The 23,278-nt window shown below is 42.4% G+C and overlaps 1 protein-coding gene across 1 annotated transcript; it reads left to right on the forward strand.

Annotated features, from left to right (window-relative positions):
* Window positions 1-1,767: 1,767 nt before the first annotated feature.
* CRYBA2 (crystallin beta A2) lies at window positions 1,768-12,068 on the forward strand. The gene is given in 8 exon segments (XM_042443256.1): window positions 1,768-1,824; window positions 3,597-3,768; window positions 5,172-5,221; window positions 5,224-5,258; window positions 5,260-5,286; window positions 5,288-5,308; window positions 10,538-10,680; window positions 11,816-12,068. Coding segments are annotated over 7 exon segments (582 nt in total). The 5' UTR covers window positions 1,768-1,824; window positions 3,597-3,610; the 3' UTR covers window positions 11,964-12,068.
* The last annotated feature ends 11,210 nt before the right edge of the window (window positions 12,069-23,278 follow it).

Genomic DNA, 23,278 nt, shown 5'->3' on the forward strand with positions numbered 1-23,278 from the left:
AACTCCCCCCTCCCCACAGAATCTTCAAAAAGGCAACTTTATTCAAATTTCCTGACATATTTATTTGTGTTTTTAAAAAAATGTGCACCCCACTTATCTTTATCAATACAGAGTGTTTGAATTAATATATGTGTGTCTGTATAATTTCTAAACATAAAATTAATAATTAACTTGGTTAAAAGTAAAAAATGTAATCAACAACAGCCACATTTTGTTTCATTTTACACCTTCTTGAGCCCACTGACACCACTGCTTCTTTCAACAGATTTTAATCACCTCATGATTAATTATTTATAAAAGTGCCTAATATGCATGAAATGCTGTACAAACACATGCAAAAATTACAAGTCCTTGCCCTCCAGCTCAAAATCTTTTTTTTAAAAATGAGACAAAAGGAAGGGCAGACCGAGGAAAGGGGGAAAACAGACAAACTGAGAAACCAAATAAAAGAGAGGGAACAGAATCAAAAGAGTAGAGTAAAATCAATACAGAAACACAAAAGAGAGAAAAAGTAATGTTTTCTGTAATTTTTAAATGTGTTACAAATAACCACTTCATTATTCTCTTTTGCAACTAACTACCTTGCACAATTCCTGCCCTCCTGCACCCCCTGGTGGGATATGAAAGGATGCTCAAGAATCAGAAAGAGTCAGTGTCAGTGGAAAGATTGTGTTTTAAAAATGAGCTGGGTGCGCTGGGACATGGAAGCAGGAGAGGCTCCCATTGAAGCTATGATGGGATCCAAAGGATCAGGCCAGCTTCTTTCTTCAAGGCAAGTATGGTCATGGTTGGGGTGTAGATTAGACAGACAATGTGCACACATGATGTCTTTGTAGCATTTACCCACTGGTTGCTATTGCTACATGTTTCCAGGTAACATCAGAAGTGTTCTTACTATCTCCTCACTGAGCCAATTATCTGCAACTACAGCTTTGAAACAGGCATATGGAAGTACAAGAAACCTCTAGGTTACTTCCAGATCAGCCTCCCACAACTTGGTGCTCTCATCCAGATATGTGGGATACTAATAGTATCTTAACTTAGGGTGCTGAGAGTTGTAATCCAGCACATTAGGTAGGGAGAGCCCCATATTGGGAAAGGCTGCTGCTGCTGCTGCTGCTGCTGCTGCTGCTGCTGCTGCTGCTGCTACAAAAGGCACCATGCAAAAAACTTTTGAGAATCTCTGAGGCTTGTATGAATTAGATTTGAAAAGCAAATGCCAATACATTTTTTTTCTCCTCCCTCTGACTCTCATCTGTCAGGCAGAAATGGCTAATTCAAGGGGTCCTCAAATAACCCCAATATAAAGAGCTGATTAGACTCATGTTCCATGGGCATGGTGCCATGGACAGGAAAGCATTAGACACTAAAGGAGTGGGAGGCATGACTCTAGATTCCCATCCCTGATGGCGCCTGGGCAGCTTTGCCTCTGCCCCATGGTAGAGCTGCCAGGCTCTGCCGTGCAATGCCCTGGGAATGGGCAATGTTCTTAATCCTCTGGCTGAGCTGGGGCATTGTTCTAAGGGTGAAAGGAAAATGGCCCGTCAGGGCCTTTATCTTTTGTGCTCCTCAGCTACTAAGCAAACATGCCCTGTTTCCTATTGTTGGCCTGGGGAGAGGAGAGGCATCTCACTGTGATAGCTAAGAGGAATGGACAGCATAGACTGGGCATGGGATGCTTCTCCTCCCGCAGCTTGCCACTGCTGACTCAGCACTACCTGTTTGTGCACACCCGTTGGTCACTTTGCCAGGCCAGGCTATATAATGTTGCCAGGACCCCCCAGCCCAGCACCACCACTCTTGCCTCTGTGCCCTGCCAACCAAGTAAGTACCAGCTCCCGGCTTCTCGCCCTCAACAGCTCCATCACTCCATACCCTGAGCGCTTAGCTGGATTTGTGGTGCCCATTCCGATGAAGAGTTGGCTTCTCCTGGGAGGGATTGATCTCTGAGGGCTTTAAGGCCACGGTTGCTGGGTTGGCTGGCAAAAAGATTGCACTGGGGCATCCCCAGGTGTGACTCTGTATTCGTTTGACTCACTTTCATGAGTCATTTGAAGAGGTTTGCTCTATAATATTCTTTTCTGCACCACCTGCTTTTTGCTTCTGACATGCTGTGATCTGGATTGTATTAGTTGATGGCTGTTGATGAGGGACTGGATGGTTCTGCTTTTTGGTAGAACATTAGGTGAGATGGCACTTAGATCCTATCTAACCTTCATAATTCTATAACATTCCTATTTTTCAGCAGGGCTCTCCCTCTCTTGGTAAAGGGACAATTAGAAAATATGTTGACAGTCATGAGAATCAAAGCACAGGCATGTTTATGTGTGTGCATGCATACACATGTATGCACACACTGTAGATCTGAGACCCCAATAAGATTCCACAGATGCTCTTCTGACATAAGGGTGCGTACAAAAAATAGGGTGAGGTGGTTTTCTGAGTCTAAATGACTTTTCTGCAAGTAAGAGTGAGAGATGAAAGATGTTATTAGCCCTCCTTCTACACCTTTGCCATCCAATTAGGCTTAGCTATAATAATAAACCTCTCCTTTATTATTTTAGGACGGTATCAATTGCTGACCAAACTACAATTTAAAAGACGGTCTAGGATATGGCTTAATTTAGGAAAAATGTCATTGCTCAAAAATTTTGGAGTCTGAATCAGAAAAATCCAAAATACCATCTGTCTTGTAATTCTACACACATAATGATATTTTATATATTTTACTATGTGTTGCCCTTTAATAATGCTGCTAAAACTGCATGCTAGTAGTGTAGGCTGTCCTAATAGTGGTGGGCATGTGTATTCATGTGCCTGCATGCCTGCCTGCGTGATGAAGGAATTGAGACTATGCTATCCATGGCATCATGTTAGTTGAATTTCCTCTAATGCAGTGTCCTCCAGCTGCTTTGAATAGCAAGAGCCATCATCCCAACCAGCATGGCCAGTGGTCAGGGATAATGGAAGCGGTGTGGAAGGCAACTTTCTCTATCCACCAGGCACCCATTTTTTGATGATGGCTCACTCCTAGATACCATTCACATGAATCTAACCTCTGTAGCAAGACTGGTGAAGACATGGTGATGCCCTGTTGTTCAGACCTGTCCAGGAGATGTGGCAGTTGAAGGAAATTGTAATATCAGGGAGGAATGTGTCTGTAAAGCCTGCTCCATAGTTGCTGTTAGAATCATAGAGTTGGAAGAGACCTCAAGGGCCACCCAGTTGTTAGCTGCCTGAGTTGACCTTGACTCATGGTGACCCTGTGAATGAGACATCTCCAAGCCTTTCTATCCTCTACCTCTCTGCTCAGGCCCTGTACACTCAGGCCCATGGTCTGGCTCCTAGATGGACCTTAATCCACCAACTGCCTCTTTTCTCCATGACCACTTCCCTTTTGAGTCATTCTTTTAAACCGTAGTTTGGTCAGCGCTGGATACCATTACAAGATGGTAGCAAATCCCTGATTGCCCATTGCCAGTGCTTGAAGGGATGTAGTCCGGCCACTACTGCAACATTTAAATGCCACAGAAAGGTTTGGTCCTACAGCAGATGCTCAAGGAAATCCGCACTAAAAACATGTTACATTTTTATAGCAGAAAAGGTGTTCATGACCAGCCAGCACATGGAGACCCTGGGTCAATTCAAGATCACCGTGTGGGAAGAAGAAAACTTCCAGGGGAAGAGATGCGAGTTCCTGATGGAGTGTCCCAGCATCATGGAACGTGGCTTCCGCAAGATTCGTTCCATTAAAGTGGAAAATGGCCCGTAAGTGTTTCTGGTAGCCCACAGTAACTATTGCCATCCTGTTTCCTGTGTCCAAGACTCCTCCATTGCATATAGTAGTCTGAGACTGCTGCCACACTGCAGAATTAATGCAATTTGACATGGCTTTAACTGCCATCAGTCAATGCTATGAAATTTTGGGATTTGTAGTTTTGTGAGCTGTTTAGCTTTTTCTGTCAGAGAACTTTGGTGCCACAACAAACTACAAATTCCAGGATTCCATAGGATGACAGTTAAAAATGGTGTCAAACTACATTCATTCTGCAATGTGGTAGCATCCTAAGCCATTGTTTAGCTTGTTTAGGAATCTATAAGTAAATAAACTGTAGAAAGGCTGCAATTTTTAAAAGCTGAGGGATCATGAAAAAATATTTTTGGATAATTGGTGGGAAAAAAGTTAATTTGATGAAGGGAAATTTTACTTGGTGGGTTTGAGACTGAAGGAGACTTTTTAAAAATTTGAATCCATTTTGGCATTGGAACATTCCCATTAATATGGATGAGAAAATTGAAGATGACTTTGTCTTCTAACAAAGAGTGTTAGCTTTTGTTTATTAGGGACTCCAGGTGGAATTTGGCCAATCTTTTGCCCCACAGCTTTTCACAGGTCTGGGCAAAATACATTGCTGATTTAAGGACTTGAGGATACCAAGTACTCCCAGCCAGCACTTGGAAGTGATGGGTTACAAATAACATACATCATGAACTACAAGTAATATAGTTATCTGTTACTCATTTTTTGTTAACAAGGGAATACAGGTTGAGTCTCCCTTATCTGGAATCCTAAAATCCAAAATTATCCACATAGGTGGCTGAGATAGTGACACCTTTGCTTTCTGATGCTTCAGTGTACAGAAACTTAGTTTCTTGAATACCTTGTTTTAAAATATTGTGTATAATTACCTTCAGGCTTTTTTGTATAAGGAGTACACAAAACAAAACTTCATTTTTTGTTTAAACTTGGGTCCCATCTCCCAATATCTTTTATGTGAATGCATATTTCCAAAATTGGGGGGAGGGGGGGGGAGCATATCCAATACTTCTGATCCAATCCTTTTGGTAAGGAGATTCAAGCTGTAGTGTTTCAAAAATAGAGTTATACTTTGCAATGAGTCACTTATTAGGTATAAAACACATGTGTTTCTTTTTAAGTACTTTTTCTTTTGTAGAGGCACTCATTCTGAAGGGATCCAGACCGTGGAGCGATTAAAATAATGACGGCAGCAATCAGTGTGGAATGTAGCAGGTTCTTTGTTTACCACGCAACAAATCACAACAGCAAGTTACTTTTGAACCAAATGGGTAATGTGACAAGCTGCTTTTCAAACTGTTGTCCAACTCCCTTTGTCTTCTTTCCCTCTTCCCCCTTCTTCTTGACTTTGCAGCTGGGTGGGGGTTCGGTTACCCGATACCAGGACAACGTTCATCTGGGGAAGGTGTACCCTCGCTGGGAAGCCTGGAGCGGGAACAGCGGGCTACAGGACTGAGCACTTGCTCTCCTTTCCGTACCATCAAGTGTGCTGTGAGTTCAGTCTCATTCTTCTTGCCTCTCTAAAATATCTGAAAAGGACCCCTCTCCCAAATGGTGGATGAACTTCAGGAGAATCAAAGTAAAAGGAGGCCCCAAGGATCTGGTGGTGGGTTGCCAGCCAAGGGAACCCTCAATGGCGATGATAGTGGGGGAGATGCCCTATTTTGATGATCAAGCACATCCTTCTAAAAAACACAAAAGGCACTTACCGAATCTACTAATTTCATCTTGATGTTTCTAATAAATGTGGGTGAGTGTGCTTGGCTTGGTTACAGTGAAATTTGCCAGAGGGAGTGACATAAATGAAGCTAAAATAAAATTAAGATCTACCTGAAGATGACATCCTACAGATGTATATGGGACAAGGTGACATCTTTTATCAGATGAATTGCTGTTAGTACGGAGTAAGCAAACTTCTCAGCTATACAGAGCCCTTAAGTCACTAAAAATGTCGGATAACTATACCCTGCATAGTTCCCCACTAATGAAAAGATGACATTCTTCCTAATCTCCCTTTTTATATTAGTTTCTAAGATCAATGAGTTTATTAATCTGTCAAAACCAAGGTGGCATGCGGAGGGCAAGTGTACAGTTCTGCTTAATATTTTGTGATAGAAAGGATGGAGCCAGAAGTAAAAAGGAAAGAAGGGGGTAGAGAAACTTGTCCATTTGCTGCTCACTGGGGAGCACAAAGGTACCTACAGCAGCCTTTCCAATATAGTTCCTTCTATATGTGCCAACCTGCAACCCCATATCCACACAATCATATTGTGCTAGGGATGATAGAGGGTGCAGGTCCAATATATCTGAAAGCCCCTAGCTTGGGAATAGCTGCTCTAGAATGTGACCTGACAAACCTAGAATGAATGTACAAGGTAAGCAATTTACTGTATACAGTTGAAAGAGAATCCAAACATAAGTGTGTCTGTACTTCAAGTTGCCTCTTGACTAGGATAACCTTTTTGTAAAGGTAAGAATCTCAGAGGTGGTTCTGCCAGTTCCTTCTCCTGAAATATAGCCTACAACCCCAGTATTTATGGCAGTCTCCCTTCAAGTACTAACTCAGCTTCCAAGCTCAAATGGGATTGGTACCTTCAGGGTATTTAGGTTTACAAGCTCCTTTTAATTTAGTGGCTTTTGCAACTAAGTCTGTACTAGTGTAATGACTTTATTAGGCCACTGAGTGTTCTGTCCTGGGCTCGTGCATGCAACATCTATCAATGACTTGGATGACAGAATTGGGGGTAACTTATCAAATTTTCAGATGACACCAAACTGGAGGAGTAGCTAATTACCCCGAGGGACGGATCAAAATTCAAAAAGACCTGAATAGACTAGAAAGCTGGGCCAAGCTAACAAATGAAATTCATACGGAGAATGTAAGGTACTGCACTTAGGGGCGAAAATGAAACACACAGATATAGGATGGGGGACACCTGGCTGATGAAATACTGTGTGAAAGGGATCTAGGAATCCAAGTAGACCACAAGTTGAACATGAGTCAACAGTGCAATGCAGCAGCTAAAAAGGTCAATGCAATTTTGGCTGCATCAAAAAGTCATAGTGTCTAGATCAAGGGATAGTAATAGTACCATCTGCTTTGGTTAGGCTCCATCTGGAATATTGTATCCAGTTCTGGGCACCATAATTTACAAAGGATGTTGAGAAACTGGAGCGTGTCCAAAGGAAGGCAACTAAAATGGTGAGGGGTCTGGAAACCATGCCCTATGAAGAACGACTTAAGGAGCTGGGGATGTTTAGCCTGGAGAAGAAAAGGTTAAGAGGTGATATGATAGCCCTGTTTAAATACCTGAAGGGATGTTATATTGAGGAGGGAGCAAGCTTGTTTTCTGCGACTCCAGAGAACAGGACACAGAGCAATGAATGCAAGCTACAGGAAAAGAGATTCCACCTCAATGTGAAGTCGAAGGCTTTCATGGCCGGCATCCATAGTTTTTTGTGGGTTTTTTTGGGCTATGTGGCCATGTTCTAAAAGAGTTTATTCCTGACATTTTGCCAGAATCTGTGGCTGGCATCCTCATGGCTCTGAAGATGCCATCCACAGATTCTGGCAAAACGTTAGTAATAAACTCTTCTAGAACATGACGACATAGCCCAAAAAATCCACAAAAAACTATACCCCTCAACATTAGGAGGAACTTCCTGACAGTAAGGGCTGTTCGACAGTGGAACACACTCCCTTGGACAGTGATGGAGTCTCCTTCCTTGGTGGTCTTTAAGCAGAGGCTGGATGGTCATCTGTTGATTGTGATTTCTTGCATGGCAGAAGGGGGTTGGACTGGATGGCCCTTGTGGCCTCTTCCACTCTGTGATTCTATGATTCTATGTATGGGTTTTTGAGCTCTCCAGAATTCTTCATCAGGCAAAATATTGCAGACTGGATAAGTGGGGTGGGGAGGTAAGAAAATGTTCCAAAATGTAACAATGTTGTTGCCAGGTCCAGAGGTCCTAAGAGGGTTCTTGCATCTTTATTATTAAAAAGAAATCAAAAGTGTTTGTTTTTTCCGTTATAGTAGTGCAGTACTGAGATGTTTCATCCCTTTCATGCAAGCTTTCTCAGGGCCTAGAACTGTCAATTGTAATCATAACCAAGAAAATAGCTAGGGTTGCTGCCTTCTGATATGTCTTGTTTCTTTAGGAGTCATTGCTATAGAACAGTTACCTTTAAATCCCTTCCCTTACAACCAGATGTTGTTTTTGAGATGGAGGAGGAGAAAAAGATGGAGGGAGATGGAGTATTTAGATCTCTCTCCTATGTGAATGCTGCTGTGCACTGGGAAATATGCTACCACTGCTCATTTAGACAAGACACTAGAGACCTTGTCAAGGTTAGAAGGACAATGTCCAAGGTTAGATAAAGATTATATTAGGCCCATTAGGCAGATATATTGTAGGATACTAATTCGCTCACACGATTCTGGCAAGCTGCTTGTAAACTGCTCTAAATTAAATCACGTGTGGATCTGTTTAGATCAGGAGGGGGTAGAAAGGGATCTACTGGTGACATCCAGTTGATCAGTGAAGGTTTCTGGCTCCCAACGAATTGACAACTCTATGAACAACAAGCCTTTCCCATCTTCTTCTAAATCAGGCTGCTAAAAAGAGAAGGGTTGGAAGAAAATAGGAATAAGATTCTGTGTAAAGGCCTTTGTTTGCAGACAATACTTCTGACATGGAAGCTGAGCATGTACTCAAAGGCCCTTTGTTCCTCACTTCTGGACATTATTTTTGATCTGGCTCAGGATGGTGGGTTTCTAGGGGCATATCAAGTAGATCCCAAAATCCAGAAGTGTGCCCAGCCCCGTTTGAGATAAAATGAACCCCATCTCTAAGAAAGGCAGGATATAAATCCCATAAATACATACATAAATAAAATGTCTTATAGCTGTAACCAGAGTGGGCTGTCAAAGCAGCCCTCTGTGGGATGGTGGAGAGGATCATGCATTCATGGTAAACCAGTCTTAAGAGGGATAGAGAGCTAAGTTTGGCACTTGGCCTTTGGCAAAGGAACAGTATCATAAGCAAAAAGATTTTTAAAAAACACTGAAAGAAACAACAACAAAACTGCACATATTGGGATATATAAATAAAATCTACTACATCCAAAGAAGTAAGCAGTTTTGGGATAGGTGCCTTTTTTAGAGTTAGGGTCACAGGGACAGTCAAGGGGAATGGGAAAGGAGGCAGAAGGAAGGGAGTTTTGAAAGCATCAACCAGGCTATCTGGACAAAATGTATAACACTCATTGCAAAGATACTATAGCCAGCACAGCATATCACTTCATCTCAAGAGCAGTCGCTTCCGTTCCTAACCGGGGTTTTTAAAATCTCTGCACGTCCCCATCTCTGGGCTTTAATAACAGCAAGTCAGATTATGCCCGCACTTTTAATAAAGGGGTGTGAGATACCATCTCGTTCCTGCCTAGCAGGATCACTTGGCAGAGTGCAGGCTGCAGGGATGGAACGAGTGGGGTGGAGGGTATGCAGCTGTGCCTGATTTCCATTTAACTCCTTGAATCCACTGAATATTGGGAACCTGCAAATCCTAATCACTTCAAAAGTGCACACACACACACACACACACACACACAGAGTGTATGTGTGCATGCACACACACACACACATCTATATACAAAACATATAGCCTTCTTCTCTGCTTGCTGTGGATCACATTGTCAGACACCTACAACTATACACCCCTAAAGAAAGCAAGACAACATGCCATCCAGTGTGTGATGTGGAACTTAGGCCAGACTGAATTGGACACTTGGATCAAGGAAAGCAGTACTCCTATTCAACCACCACCACCATTACTACTACTTGCTATTTATGTCTCATTTAATGTGCAGCATGGTTATAGAGAGTGTCAAGACAAAGATAGTTTCCTACCCCAAGCAGTGTGCGTAGTCTAACACACAAGAGCGCTAGTGAGAAGGGAGGAAGAGGATGGTAAGGATTAATAGGGGGAAATATGCATTCTAATTACTTGCCTTTTTTCCCCTATGGGATGGTGTCGAAATATTTCTGCAGCCCCTGGACTACTCCTAGACTCCCTTCACTAGGCTGGAAAAAATGAGAATTGCCACTCCTACAAGTCTCCAAAAATAGTAATTCTACTTACCACCCCCCATGTTATTCCCCTCTCAGAAGCCCAAGGTTTTGTTTTTTGCAGAATTGGATGAGAGATTGCCCACAAGAATATTTTAAGGTGAGAGGAGAAATCTGTATTGGGGTTCAAGATGGAGAGGTGTCAAGGTTTGCAGGGTCAGAACAAAGAGACTTCTGAATTAACAGGATAGGCAATATCTTTCTCCCAGCCACGTTAAAATTCCCAGTGCCCTCTGAACTTTTCCTCTGTCCTCATAGTACCTAGATTGCAGGGAATGGGTATTCCCAGCAATCCCATTTTGTTACAGGCTGTCTGGTTGTAATGCAAAAGGGGCAGCAACAAAGGCCCAGAGTGGAGTTGAAAACTTCCAGAACTCTTTTGTTGATATAGATAAAAGTAATTGCCTGTATTTTTGGACTGTCTTTGGGGACTGTAGCATTGGAAGTCTTTTACGAGGAATGCCGGCACTGCAAAAAGGTACCATTGCACCCCTGGATGGAGGAAAGGAAACCTGATTAAGACATGGAGTGAATTAATGTTGCCTGTGATGGCCCCAGTCTCAATTACCCTTTTTTAAATCCTATATGGCAGAACCACAGTGACAGCAAAGCAACCCTCTATGAGGCAGAGAATTTCCAAGGACGCAAGTTTGAGCTCAGCGATGACTACCCATCCTTGCAGGCCATGGGCTGGGGCAACAAGGAAGTGAGCTCCATCAAGGTCAACTCTGGAGCGTAAGTGATGCCCTTGTAGGTTCGGATGAGCTGGAGCCCTCCCACCCCCTGCTACATTCAGTGAAAGAAGCCTCCCATATCTCAGCCCTACCTTTCCAAGTATATTGATATGCACAACTGACTGAACCATAGGCAGTATGCTTAATAAGGTAACATAAGGACACTGAGAAAATGTCAGGGCCCTGCCTGCCCCAAAGAGTTTACAATACATTATGCATGTTGCTATTTAGAAAGGAACAGTGGGGACAGGGGGAAGAGTAGTTAGCAGCTCAAATTGTGGGGGGAAGCAAGGGGATAAATGTAGTATTATGTATATGGAGAAAGTGGGTTTTGAGAAGAGATTTGAAAGGACAGAAAGGGTGTAACCCCAGAGGTGTCCAGGTACTGTAAGTTTCATGCATAGGGAGCAGTAAAAGAGAAAGAGCAAGAAACCATAAAATGTTTAGATGGTTAAATGCAGTAGAGTTGAAGAAATGTTGACAGTTATAAATAAAGATATTTTGGGAAGTATAGTCCGAAGGATAGGGCTGGGCAAAACTGGACTGATCTCTGGAAGGTCTGCTAAACAGAAGGTGCTTGGGGAGTCTTAGCCATCTCTCTTTAAGGTGAATTGACTTCTTCCTAGAAGTCCCTGATGCACCTTCTGCTCAAAGTAGAGTGGGTAGGGAAATACCTACTGAGCAATCACTCTGGGATATTGACAGAAATGATACCCCATTCAGTGTCCCCTCAAATGTGTTGAATTGCAACTCACATCATCCTCAGTAAGCTTGGCCAGTGGGATGGGAGTTGTAGACCAATGTTTTGAGTCTGAGGTTGGGGGAAGGCTGTTCAGCATTCTAGCACTGAGCTTCCTGCATGATTTTCTCCAGGTTACTTGCTGGAGGCAGAGGAACTTCTTTAAGAAATTCAAAACTGGCAAGAGAGGGAAAGCGCTTACCTTTCATGGTGCACACATGTCTTTCACTTGCCCTAGTGTGCCTATAGCCAAATAAGCTTTATAATGCTTGTGTTATTTTTATTTTTAAAAAGTAATGGGAGTGGGAAGGACATTGCTCTATCCCATTTCCACTGGAAGACCATGTTGCGGGGCTGAAATTGCTTATCTTGCCAATGTTTTGCTTTATCCCCATAGATGGGTGGCCTATCAGTATCCAGGATACCGGGGCTACCAGTATGTTCTGGAGCGGGACAGACAGAATGGTGAATACAAGAAGTACAGTGATTACAGCACCCAAGCCCATACCAACCAGATCCAATCCATCCGCCGTGTCCAGCACTGAGCCACATCTTAGCCGCAATCTTAGCAGCAGCAAAACTGGGTCTCCTGAAAATCATCACCCAACACCTGCCTCTGTGTCCAAGGGCAAACCAAGCAGTAGACCTGCATCCGGTAGCCAATAAAGGCATTTACCAAACCCATATTTCTCATTGTCTATCTGTCAATGAAAACATTGTGCTGCAGGGCATTAACACTCTGGGGAACAGCTGGGCTGCAGGTTTACCTAGTAGTGTAAAATCTAAGGCAGGCAAGCAAATTTCACTGTCTCTGATGTTCACTGTTCTTGTTTAATGCTGAACAAAGCACTAAAGGTCTAAGATGAAAGCCTCAATGGAGCACAGGCATTTTTAAAAACCTTGCCATCAGGATAGGTGGGGGGGGGGGGGTTTGCCTGAAGTTGGCACAGATGTGGTGCCAACTGTCCAGAAAAGAAAAGTGGCCTGGCTTGCTACTGTGTTTTTAACACCCACTGTACTTTATTGTGCCAGCACTGGCCCTACCATTTGGTAAAGTGAGGCAGCCCCCTCAGGTGGCAGATCCAAGGAAGTGACAAGACCAGTGTTGGAGGACAGACCTCTGGAAAGTGACCGACCTGTTTCCCCTCCACCCCTGAGCTAACTTTCTCCCTTTGGTTATGTAAAGAATGCTTCCCATTGCAAGGGCTGAAGAAAGATTTTTAAAATGGAATAGGACAGCTTGTTCTTTGACTTAACCAGCAAAATGTCTTGGGTTAGCTCTGTTTTCAGGTACCTATATCTGCCCATTAAACTACTTGTTAATAGCTCAGCTGCTTTAGTCAGCTGAAAAACTGGTAACCCTATCTGGTAATCCCAACACACCAGCAGGATTGCTTCTGTCTTCCTTGCACAGGTTATAAATGGGAGAACAAAGGTCACTGAAATGTAACATATGAAAACAGAGAAGAATTCCCTGAGGATTCCTGCAGCTACACAGAATACAGAACGGTGATATCAGATTTTGGTTCAAGAGAGTCTGTCACAAGGAAGTAGGAGCCAACAGGTTAATCCAAGCGCTAAAAGAAAGCAGAAAGAGTTGAACAAGGAAGTCATAACTTCAGTGTAAATCTTGAGCCAGGCCCATGGAATCACTTGGATAAGTATGTTAGCAACAAGTTAGATGGGACAAGGCCTTTCAAATGAGTCTATTTGCTCATTAACCTACCTACTAACTGTATACAAAGGGATTTTGTAGCACTTTTGAGACTAACACAGAATCCCTTTGTATGCTGATATTCCAGACTGTCATGACTATGTCTTTGAATTCTACTTACTAATTGTGATCTAGATTCTCACAAACTTGGACACAGAGGGCCAAAACACACTGCAGAAATAATTCAGTTTGAGACAGCTTGAACTGCCCTTGCTCAGTGCTAAGGAATCCTGGGAACTGTAGTTTGTGGTGGCACCAGTGCTCTCTGGTGAAGGCTATATTTCTCACAAAACTACAATTCCCACAACTCTCTAGCACTGAGCCAGGGCAGTTAAAGTGGTGTGAAACTGGATTATTTCTGCAGTGTGTTTTGACCCAGAGTTGTCACATTTTAAAAAAACAAAAACAGCCAGTCACACAGACACACATACTGGCCAGGCCTGCTTTTGTATATTTGAAACCAGCCTGATGTACAAGAGCCAGCAAGCTGGATTAAAGGTACAGCACCAAAGGCTGGTTGAAAAGTTGGTAATGCTAGTTGCAAAATTTAAGAAAAACTCAAACCAAAATAGGTTCATACTTATCTGACCAAGGTAAATGCCAAAGTATGAGTCTCTAAGAACTAATGGCAAGCTTATTAAATGATGATAGGCTATTTGGATACTGCAGTCAGAATTATAATAGAGTCTTAGGGGCATATTCAGTGGATGTTGGAAAACACATAAAGTACCTAAGGGTGATGATTTCCTTGGTGTAACATGACAGTGTGTGAAATATGCTTTGCTGATAGTAATGAACACTGTCATTCTCACTTATTCCAAGATTATGCTGACTAGCTATACTTGCAAAAGGATTCAGTGGTGCTCTTGAACTAGCAACCTGGAGTTAACCCCTTCGGTCAATAAACACTGTTTGTAGGATGTGAACAGATCTCTGAAATATGACCCTTCCCTTGCTCTAGTACTTACAGTTGCATCTTTATGTTCTCCAAATTATAAATATATAAATATATATAGTATAAACATAATCTTTATGTAACCCTGAATAACGAGAAACATTTTCAGCTCCCCTCCCCCAAGAATTATCAACCTCTTTTTATAAGTGTGATTAAAAACTTTAAAGACCAATTCTATGACCTTCTTTTTCTCAGAATATAATGAGACCTGAGATGGAATTTTATGGATATCTTAGCCCACAAAGTACTACAGGAGTCTGTATCATTTTTGCAAAAAGGCAAAAGAACAGAAACTTAAGTCAGGTCTTTGGTACAAAGTGCTTTTTACTGAATTAGACCTTTGGTCTATCTAATCCAGTAATGTCAACACTGACTGGTAGCAACTCTCTCCAGTTTCACAAAGGAATCTTTCTTAGCCCTGGCTAGAGGTGCTGGTGACATTCTGTATGTAAAACAGGGATACTGTCATGGAGCCACAGGCCTCCGCTAGAACCTGATGGGAAGATCTTGTCTCTTTACTGGAATAAATGGAAGCAGAAATGAATGGAAGGATCCTTTCCACTTCTCTGGTTTGCTTCATTGTGAAACTTGGCAAATTTTCTTGCATAACTGGTAGACATGCAAAACGAACAACTTTGAACTGAACTGACCTTATTTGCAACAGTCTCCTGACTGCCGTGAAACACTGTCAGGCTCCACCTTCCAGATTCAGCAACTCAATTCATATCCGCTCAGAAATCCGGCATAGGGTAGCATTCATTTACAATTAGCAACCCCACCCAGGAGTGTGAATGTGTATGGTGGAGAGGGAGGGCAGAATGGAAAGAGTCAGGCACTGAGCCAAGGAACAGACAGTTCCCTCTGTGTAGCTGACCCCTCCCCAATACATTGGGACAGCTTTCTCAGCAATGGATAGATCTGGCTTGCAGTATAAATCCTGTTTTTCTGCTTGAATCCATTGTGCTGGATAAGCAGGGGAAAAGAGAAAGATTAATTCCCACAAAGGACCTAATCTACACTGATTTAGATTAGGGGACTAGAAGCTCCCACTAGAGTACAGACATAGCAAATTAAAACAACTAATTATTTTAATTAATACCATTTTTTCTAATAAGGAAGATAATAATGATATCACACTACTATTGTAACACCCCTCCTTCTGGGGTCCAACTATGATTTCTCAGCTACTTCTACAGCTTGAGGATGTGGTCTTACTAAAAGGGAAGAAGGAATATCTTATGGTTGATAGGCTTTCTTGTGCTGTGCCTTAAATGGGGGGGGGGGGAGGATAAAAATTATTTTTTGTTGTTTATGCTGAACAAGAATAAAATTACTTTTAGCATGTATATAGTATATTGCGGGGGAAGTCTTGGAACAACAGTACAAAGTAATTACTTTTTAAAAATAACTTCCAAGCTCTGTCCCTACTGGGGAAAAGTCCTGACTAATGGGATGCTTCAGTCTTGCAGAATTACTTTTATGGAATATCATGTCCTACTTGTTCAATCTGCCAGCACTCAAGAGTATTATGAAAAGAATGATTCTTACAGTTGTCCAGAAGCAATGGTGCTATGTGAAAACAGTTTCACTGAGCACATATGTGACCACTAGAATGGCCAGGAGCAAGAGAGGATAGGAGGCTATCACACCTAACAGTGGTGCAGAAGAGAGAATTCAGATGACAGTTGTCATCTGCTGGAACTTCCTTGTCTGCAGCACCGTAAAAGAGAGGAGCTCCATCATTTTCATCTGGCTGTCCTATTCATGAGAAGTCTACAATGAGTGTTTTCTGCTCCTTGAAAGTATAAGACTCAGACCAGTGGATTCAGAAGCGATTTCAAGCCAACATTAGGAAGAATTTCCTGATAGCAAGAGCAGTTCAGTAATACCCTGCAAGATAGTGGATTGTCCTTCCATGGAAGTTTTTAAATAGAGGCTGGATGGCCATCTGTCAGGGATGATTTTAATGTAAATTCTTGCAGTGGGAGCAGGTTGAAGATGACCATTTGGGATCCCTATAGGGTTGCCAGAATGAAAGCTTGATAGGGCTCTTGTACCTTTAATACAGGTAATAAGCAACACCTGCTGAAATCCCTTTCTACTCAACCATGAAAGGTACAGGAGCCCTTTCCAGTTTTCCCTCTGGCAATCCAAGGTCCTTTACAAATCCTCAAATCTGTAATCCTATGAGAATACAGCAAATTCTGGAATGCACTAATTTAACAATGATGTTGTGGAGAATTCCCATAAAAGGGGGATGAATAACAGCTCTAGCTATCAAAGTCCTTGGCAAAATACCAACATAACCTTTCCCTCATTTAGTGGGCTATCTGTGGTGGACTTATCTGGTAAGGGCATACAGTGCAGAAGAGACACTCTGATCATGGCTGCTCAGTGGCCAATGTCAGAACGTTTGAGTTGGGATGGCCAGAGTATAATCAAAGTAGCTAGGATAGTGAACTGAAAGGTAACTGAGGCACAACGTGAGAAATATATAATTAAATAGGCTCCACATTCTCCATGAGAATTCTCCATAGGAAGGGCAAGAGCAGTCTAATAAGATTAATAGCCATTCTATCTCAGCTCTGGCAGGAGAAGCCATTTAAGATGACTAGGTCCCACATCAGTGGCAGTGTGGGAAGTCAAAATGGCAGATGTATGCTCAAGCAGGGAGATACGGGAAAAATAATTGAGGTGTAGGTCTTAGAAATGAAGTCAACTGTGAAAATTAGCATTTGCTCAAAGATGGCAGATCAAGTGGGAGTGCATGAGAGATGAAAATCTCAGAGAAGAGGGAATGAATGCTTCTGGGAAAGGCCTGGTGAGTTAGGACTGTCAGGTCAAAATCTCCCCAAGTCAAAACTTGAGATCTAGAGATAGCCCTTGGCAATGTCATTAAGCTCTATACATTAAATACCAACCACAGTTACTCACAGTTTGTCATTCAAATACACCACCAACAGCAGTGGTGTCACTGAGAGGGCAGGGGGGAGTTCAGACCACACCAAGTGACAGCCTCAAGGAAGGTGACACCACTGCTCCTCAAACAACTACATTTTGGCAGATACAGGCTGTGGCATTCATTTGCTTCCCTTTAAAATGCTTTATGAGATGGTGGGAGTGGGGAGAGGGGAAGCTCGGTGAGAGGAGAAAGGAGTGGCCCAAGAATTTTTTAAAATTAAAGTTTCAAATTTCAAAATTTTATTTTTTTTAAAAAATTGAAATTTTTGAAATTTTTATTCTTTTAAATTTTTCTTTAACAACATCACATTTTAACCAAATCTTCACTATATATATATGTAAATACATTTAGATTGTGCATATGATATTGTAATTTGAAGGTGTAATTTAAATTTTGCTAGTTGTTTATGTCTGAACTATTAGCATTACATTCAGTGGTATATGGGAATTATGATTTACGAGTAACATTAGCACAAAAGAAGTATTACTAAGGATTCTATCTGATGTGAAATTGAAGTGGTCAATGGGGAAGGGGCTTAGACACCATGAGTTACCACTCTGGGTGACATCAACCTTAGTGATGCCACTGACCCGCAGCATATTTTCCTGATTACACATTAAGATAGAAATCTCAGTTGAAAGAGCTGTTCTCAGATCAAGGCCAAATGAGAAGATCATTTTTTTTCTTACTTAGGGAGGCAGGATAAGGAACATTTAATCTAGCCTACTTGCTTCTAGCCAGAAGATGGATCCAAAACCGTCTGAGGTTGAACTCTGGTGCTACAAGGACTGAAAGGGATGGAGGAAACGAAGTAAATACATAATTCCCCCCACCCTCCAGGGGAGGCTTTGCAACTTGCGGCAACAAATCAATTAATCCTTGGAGGTTGTAGCAAGATGCTGATTTAGGAGCTAAACTGGAGATTTACACACACTCCTTTTCTCTTGTCTGGAGCTGAGACCACCAGAAGTGAAGAATTTATACATGTGTCTCCCACCTGAAGATGACCCATAAAAATGAGAGTGGTCCTGAGATCTGGCAACCTTGCTGGTGAACTATATAGCTGGTTGGAAGCCAAGCTTAGAAAAAATGGACTAACAGTTTATCCTGTGCACCATTATCTAATATTATTGTTCATTTGTTACGTTTATATCCGATTCCCAGCAATGAACTAAAGGCCACATACATTACAGAAGATTTCCTCCTCTTTGTTTTAACTTCACAATTTTTACAAAGGCTCAGGCTTAGAAAGAGCGAATACTGAAAATCAAATAAATACCATACATTTCAGTATGGTTTAAGTGCTTTAAAGTCTTTTTTATTTTAATAGGAGAGATTAAAATATTATCTGTTTTCCCAATACTTACTTCTAGCTGGGTTATGTCTTACATAATCAAGTCACTGTTGTAACCATTCTCAGAGAAATATTCCATCAACATTTTCAGATGCATTATTTTCTAATCAAGGGGTGAGGAGAGACCTTGGGGTCCTGAAGAAGATGCTGGATGCCAGATTCTCATGAACTCCAGGCAGCATGATCAATAGTCAGGAGATATAGTTCAATCACATATACTGGGACACAGATTTTCCACTGCACCTGAGTCCTCAAGCTTATTCTTTACCCAAGTGAATAGGTTACACCTTGCTTGCTTGCTTTGTCACATTCATATATGACAAAAGAAGAAAATCTCTCTCTCCACATCCCACCATGACTTTTGTGAAACTCAAGAATTATAGGTAGTGACACATTTTCTGAAAAGGTCTCTGTGCCACTGATTGCTGCATACAGGCAGAAGTTCACCTAATGTGCAGACACTGTAAGTGCAGTGAACAGATTTGATTCACCTGGCGCTTCTGTTGCAGATGTTAAAGTCAACCACAGGTCTGGTTTCAGTTGTTTTTATAGTTCATATATGTACTGTGTTTGTAATCCATCATTTTAATAAAAGTGGTTTTAAACATTCAAGCACAGAAGCCCTACTAGAAAAACAAAGAGCAGCCTTATTACTTAATATTGTTTGACATTCACAATACCACGGGCTGCTTCTTTGCACTTTGCTTAGGCCTTTCCTCCAGTAAGGAAGTGCTTGCTGCAGGCCTCTCCCCTTGCACAAACATTCCTCCACATACAACCTCCTGCTAGAGCTCCGCTGGCCATCCTCCCTCCCCCCCTGCAAACAGGTAGCATACCTGAGGCATTCCCTGTTCAGGGCCACGTCAGCTTCTGCCCTTAGCAGGCTTGCAGGTAAGTGGGAACAGAGTTGCAGGTAGATTCTGAGGTCTTCTGAGCCTGTTGCAAGAGAGAGCAGAATGAGAGGTCTTGTGAAGCTAATTATTGTCCTTTTAAGGGAGACGGTTGCTGTTTTAATGCTGGTGAGAAAGGACAGGCAAGGGGAAAGGGGGACACTTTTAACTAGGCTGGATTTTCCCCCAGTGCTTCTACACAATGACACTGGCCCAACCATTAGGCAAGGTGAGGCAGCTGCCTCAGGAAGCAGATTTGGCATGTCATGAAAGGGAAGCAAATTATTAGATATTTAGTATCTTATTATATTTTTAATTCCAGGAACTGTGGGAGAGGTGTCTGTGGAGTTTTCTGCCTATGTGCCAAGATGAGTTTGCACTTTGAATAAAGTGGATGGTGGTGTTGTCTGCTACTCTGCCTTAGAGAGCAAAATGTTCTGAGTGGACCCTGTGTATGAAGAGGTAAACTGAGGATTCTAACTCATGTTTTAGTGGTTTGGAGTGCAGAATCAAGGAGCGATTAACTATTATGATTTAGGTTGAATTGACTCCCACAGAATGCATGAGTGCAAGAGTATATTCTTTGCAATAGCCTTCTCATACTCAGCAGGACAGTCTAGAACTATTCTCCAACCCTCCCTTTCCCTATAACCTGGAACCTATCAGTCTTGTCTGCCTCCTGCCTCCTCCAGCTGCTCTTGAGTCCTAATGTAATCCAGTTGATTTCTCAGGTCAGATGAAACAGCAGGCAAAATGGTGCATGAATGGGTATATATGCTGGTGACTCAAATGGGTGTTATTCATATACACAACTGGTTTTGAAGGTTGGCACTTACACTGGTGCTAAGGAAGGGAGCTAGGGTGGTGCAGTAACTAGAAAACTGTGGGTAGGAGAGAATCTGATTCCAGCTATGATGGCTCTTGATCAGAGGTGAAACATCACACTGGGCACGTCACTCTCTACAGGACCTCTTGGGACTTTGTTGAGGATGAAAAGAGAAGAACATAATGTAACCTAAGATATACTGTGGCCTGTTACAGACTGCCAAAATAAAGCTGCTTCAGGTCTCTTTGGAGGTATGCTGTTTAAATGATGCATGCATCCTAGGAATCCAGAAGCTGCACCAAAGCTGCACTCCAGTGCTTAGGAATGGAGTGTGGCTTTGGCGCGACCTCTGGACTCTTAGGACCCATGCATCATTTAAATAGCATACCTCCAAAGAGACCCCAAGAAGCTTTATTTTGGCAGTCTGTAACAGGCCTGTGAACTGCAGTATAATGTAGTAAATTTGCTATGCTTGTCGGGAGTTATATGTGTCAGAGTGCATGTTTGCTGCTAAAGTATCCCATCTAAGCAGGAGATTCTGTTTTTTTATCTCCCAAAAGTTGGGCCTGCCTGTAGCTCCTTATTGATGAGAAGAAGTGATGTGAAATCAAAGGCGTTCATGGCCGGCATCCATAGTTTTTTGTGGGTTTTTCAGGCTATGTGGCCATGTTCTAGAAGAGTTTCTTCCTGATGTTTCACCAGCATCTGTGGCTGGCATCTTGAGAGTTAAATGTTCTAAACGACATCTGAGGAAAATGGCGCCCTCAGCACTGAATGGGGACTGCTTGGCTCCAGGGGATGGAAAGGGGCCCTTTTGAGGATGATTTGTTTTTTCCAGGTCGCAGGCATCCCTGAGCATCCCATTCCAGTTCCCATAAGGGGGGAAAAAAGGTGTGCGATAAGCTTCCCAGTCTACATATTCAGGATTCCATAGGATGGAGCCTTGACAGTTAAAGCTGTGCCAAATGGCATTAATTCTGCAGTGTGGCAGCAGCTTAATAATAATAATAATAATAATAATAATAATAATAATAATAATAGTTTTTATTTATATATTTCCTGCCTCTCCCTGCGGATTGAGGCAGGAATACAACAGTAAATTTAAAATTACAGTTCAGTTAAAATTCATTTATATAACATAAAATCCATAAAAACACAACAATAAATCAGTCCTATAATAATTCCATATCAACATCTTGTTGATGTGGGAAGAGAAAGAGAAAGCAGAAGAGTGCCTCTTGCCTTGGCCTGCTCCTTAGTAGCAAGTGTGCAGCAAGCTGCAGCAAGCAATATTAGCACTGCATGGACTCTGGGGGCCCTGGACTTGTCTGGGGAAAGGTTGGGGGCTGCAGCAAAGGGTCTGGCCCATGGGCTGTACTTTGCCCAGCCCTACTCTGAGGTCATGATTATGTCACACAAGTGTGGCATTAGGTTTGGACTGATAATATCAACCTTTAAATGTTTTGTAAAGGCATGTTTCAAGCTCTTATGATTGTACATTGTGTGGAAAATATCTGGAAAAAAAGAAGTCAAATGAAATGATGATTGAGATTTCCCATTGTAAATTGGTTATAAAAAAAATAAACAGGTTATGTATGTTTGATTATACTGTGGATGGTATAGTGTTCAGCTGTCCTTGGTGAAAAGTTTAGATGACCTACTTTGGTACAGATAGGAAGAGTGAGGGGGGGGAATAAACCCTGCACTTCAAGATTTGATGGTAAGTATGTATTCCTAGCATTGCTCTTTCCCATGCTCCCTATCCTACTTGTACATCTTGATGCAAAAGACTGCTCTATAGTAGTTCCTGTCTTTCTCCTCAGTACCGTGCTGAAGGCTGGCACAGATGCTCTACAGCCAGATGAAGAGCTTGGAAAATTTGCCTTTTGGATGTCAACTCCCCGATACCCCTGTAATTCCCAGAATCACCTACCAGTAGCCATGCTGGCTAGAAGATTATTGGAAGTATCATATTGAACAGTAACGTTTCCCAGCGCTGGTATTTTATCCCAGCAGTGTTTTCCTTCCAGAATATGTGACTTGGAACTGGACTCACTAGGGCAACGGGGATGCCCTCCTGATCTGCAGTGGGTGAAGCTCCACCTCAGCATATTCTGTAGGCCAGATTCTTATCTTTATGCAAGAGAAGAGGCTTTTATGAATGTCTAAACCACGTCCTTCATATTTCTTTACCTGCTCAGGTGTGGCTTTGCTTCATGAAGTGTCCGGAGAGCACCATGTGGACCACTGGTGATCAGGATCTCAGTTCTAGTGCTGCTGACCTCTGCACCACATAACCTCCCTGTGCTGGGCTTGTTTTCAGTTGCCTGCGGCTGATTAATAGGGACTCAGGCAGCTAAAGCAAGTCTGGGACATGAAAGGAGAATCAACAGAATCCTCAATTTGTAAAAGATCTGGAGAAGATGCACAGAAGCCAGGAAATGGAGCAGGATATACAGGGGACCCAGCATGGTTCTGCCACCCAATGACACCACAATAGGACATGCTAGGTCTTGGATGGGATTTTCTTAGGCCTGTTACAGACTGCCCAAATAAAGCTGCTTCAGGTCTCTTTGGAGGTATGCTATATAAATGATGCATGGGTCCTAAGAGTCCTGAGGTCACGCCAAAGCCACACTTCATTTCTAAGCACTGGAGTGCAGCTTTGGTGCAGCTTCTGGATTCTTAGGATGCATGCATCATTTAAACAGCATGCCTCCAAAGAGACCCCAAGCAGCTTTATTTTGGCAGTCTGTAACAGGCCTTAGTTTCCTTTAGGAGACTTAAGAGAGTTCTCATCTCTTTCAAACTCTTGTAAGACTGGCATTTAGCTACTGAAACAGAGCAAACAGTGGTGAAATTAGACTCTGGACTTGATGGGCCATTCACTTTTTAGATGATGATGTGTGTTACTTTGACGTGGTAAATCATCCCTGTTTAATGGGGAGGGATGGTTCATTCTCCTGAGTGAGGTCCCAGATTTCTGCCCCAAAGTCTTCCTGTGATGGCACAACTGAGGGTAGACTATCACTAACCCCCCCCCCCCATCAAGGGTGACACTTTGGAGGGTGAAAGGAAGTGGCTCATATGACTTTTCAACCTGTTGATTAAGGATGACCTGAAAAAACAGTCTCTTTACAACAGAGCTAGGCAACTCTG

This window comes from Sceloporus undulatus, chromosome 1, assembly GCF_019175285.1.
Source record: "Sceloporus undulatus isolate JIND9_A2432 ecotype Alabama chromosome 1, SceUnd_v1.1, whole genome shotgun sequence".
NCBI classification, from domain to species: Eukaryota; Metazoa; Chordata; class Lepidosauria; order Squamata; family Phrynosomatidae; genus Sceloporus; species Sceloporus undulatus.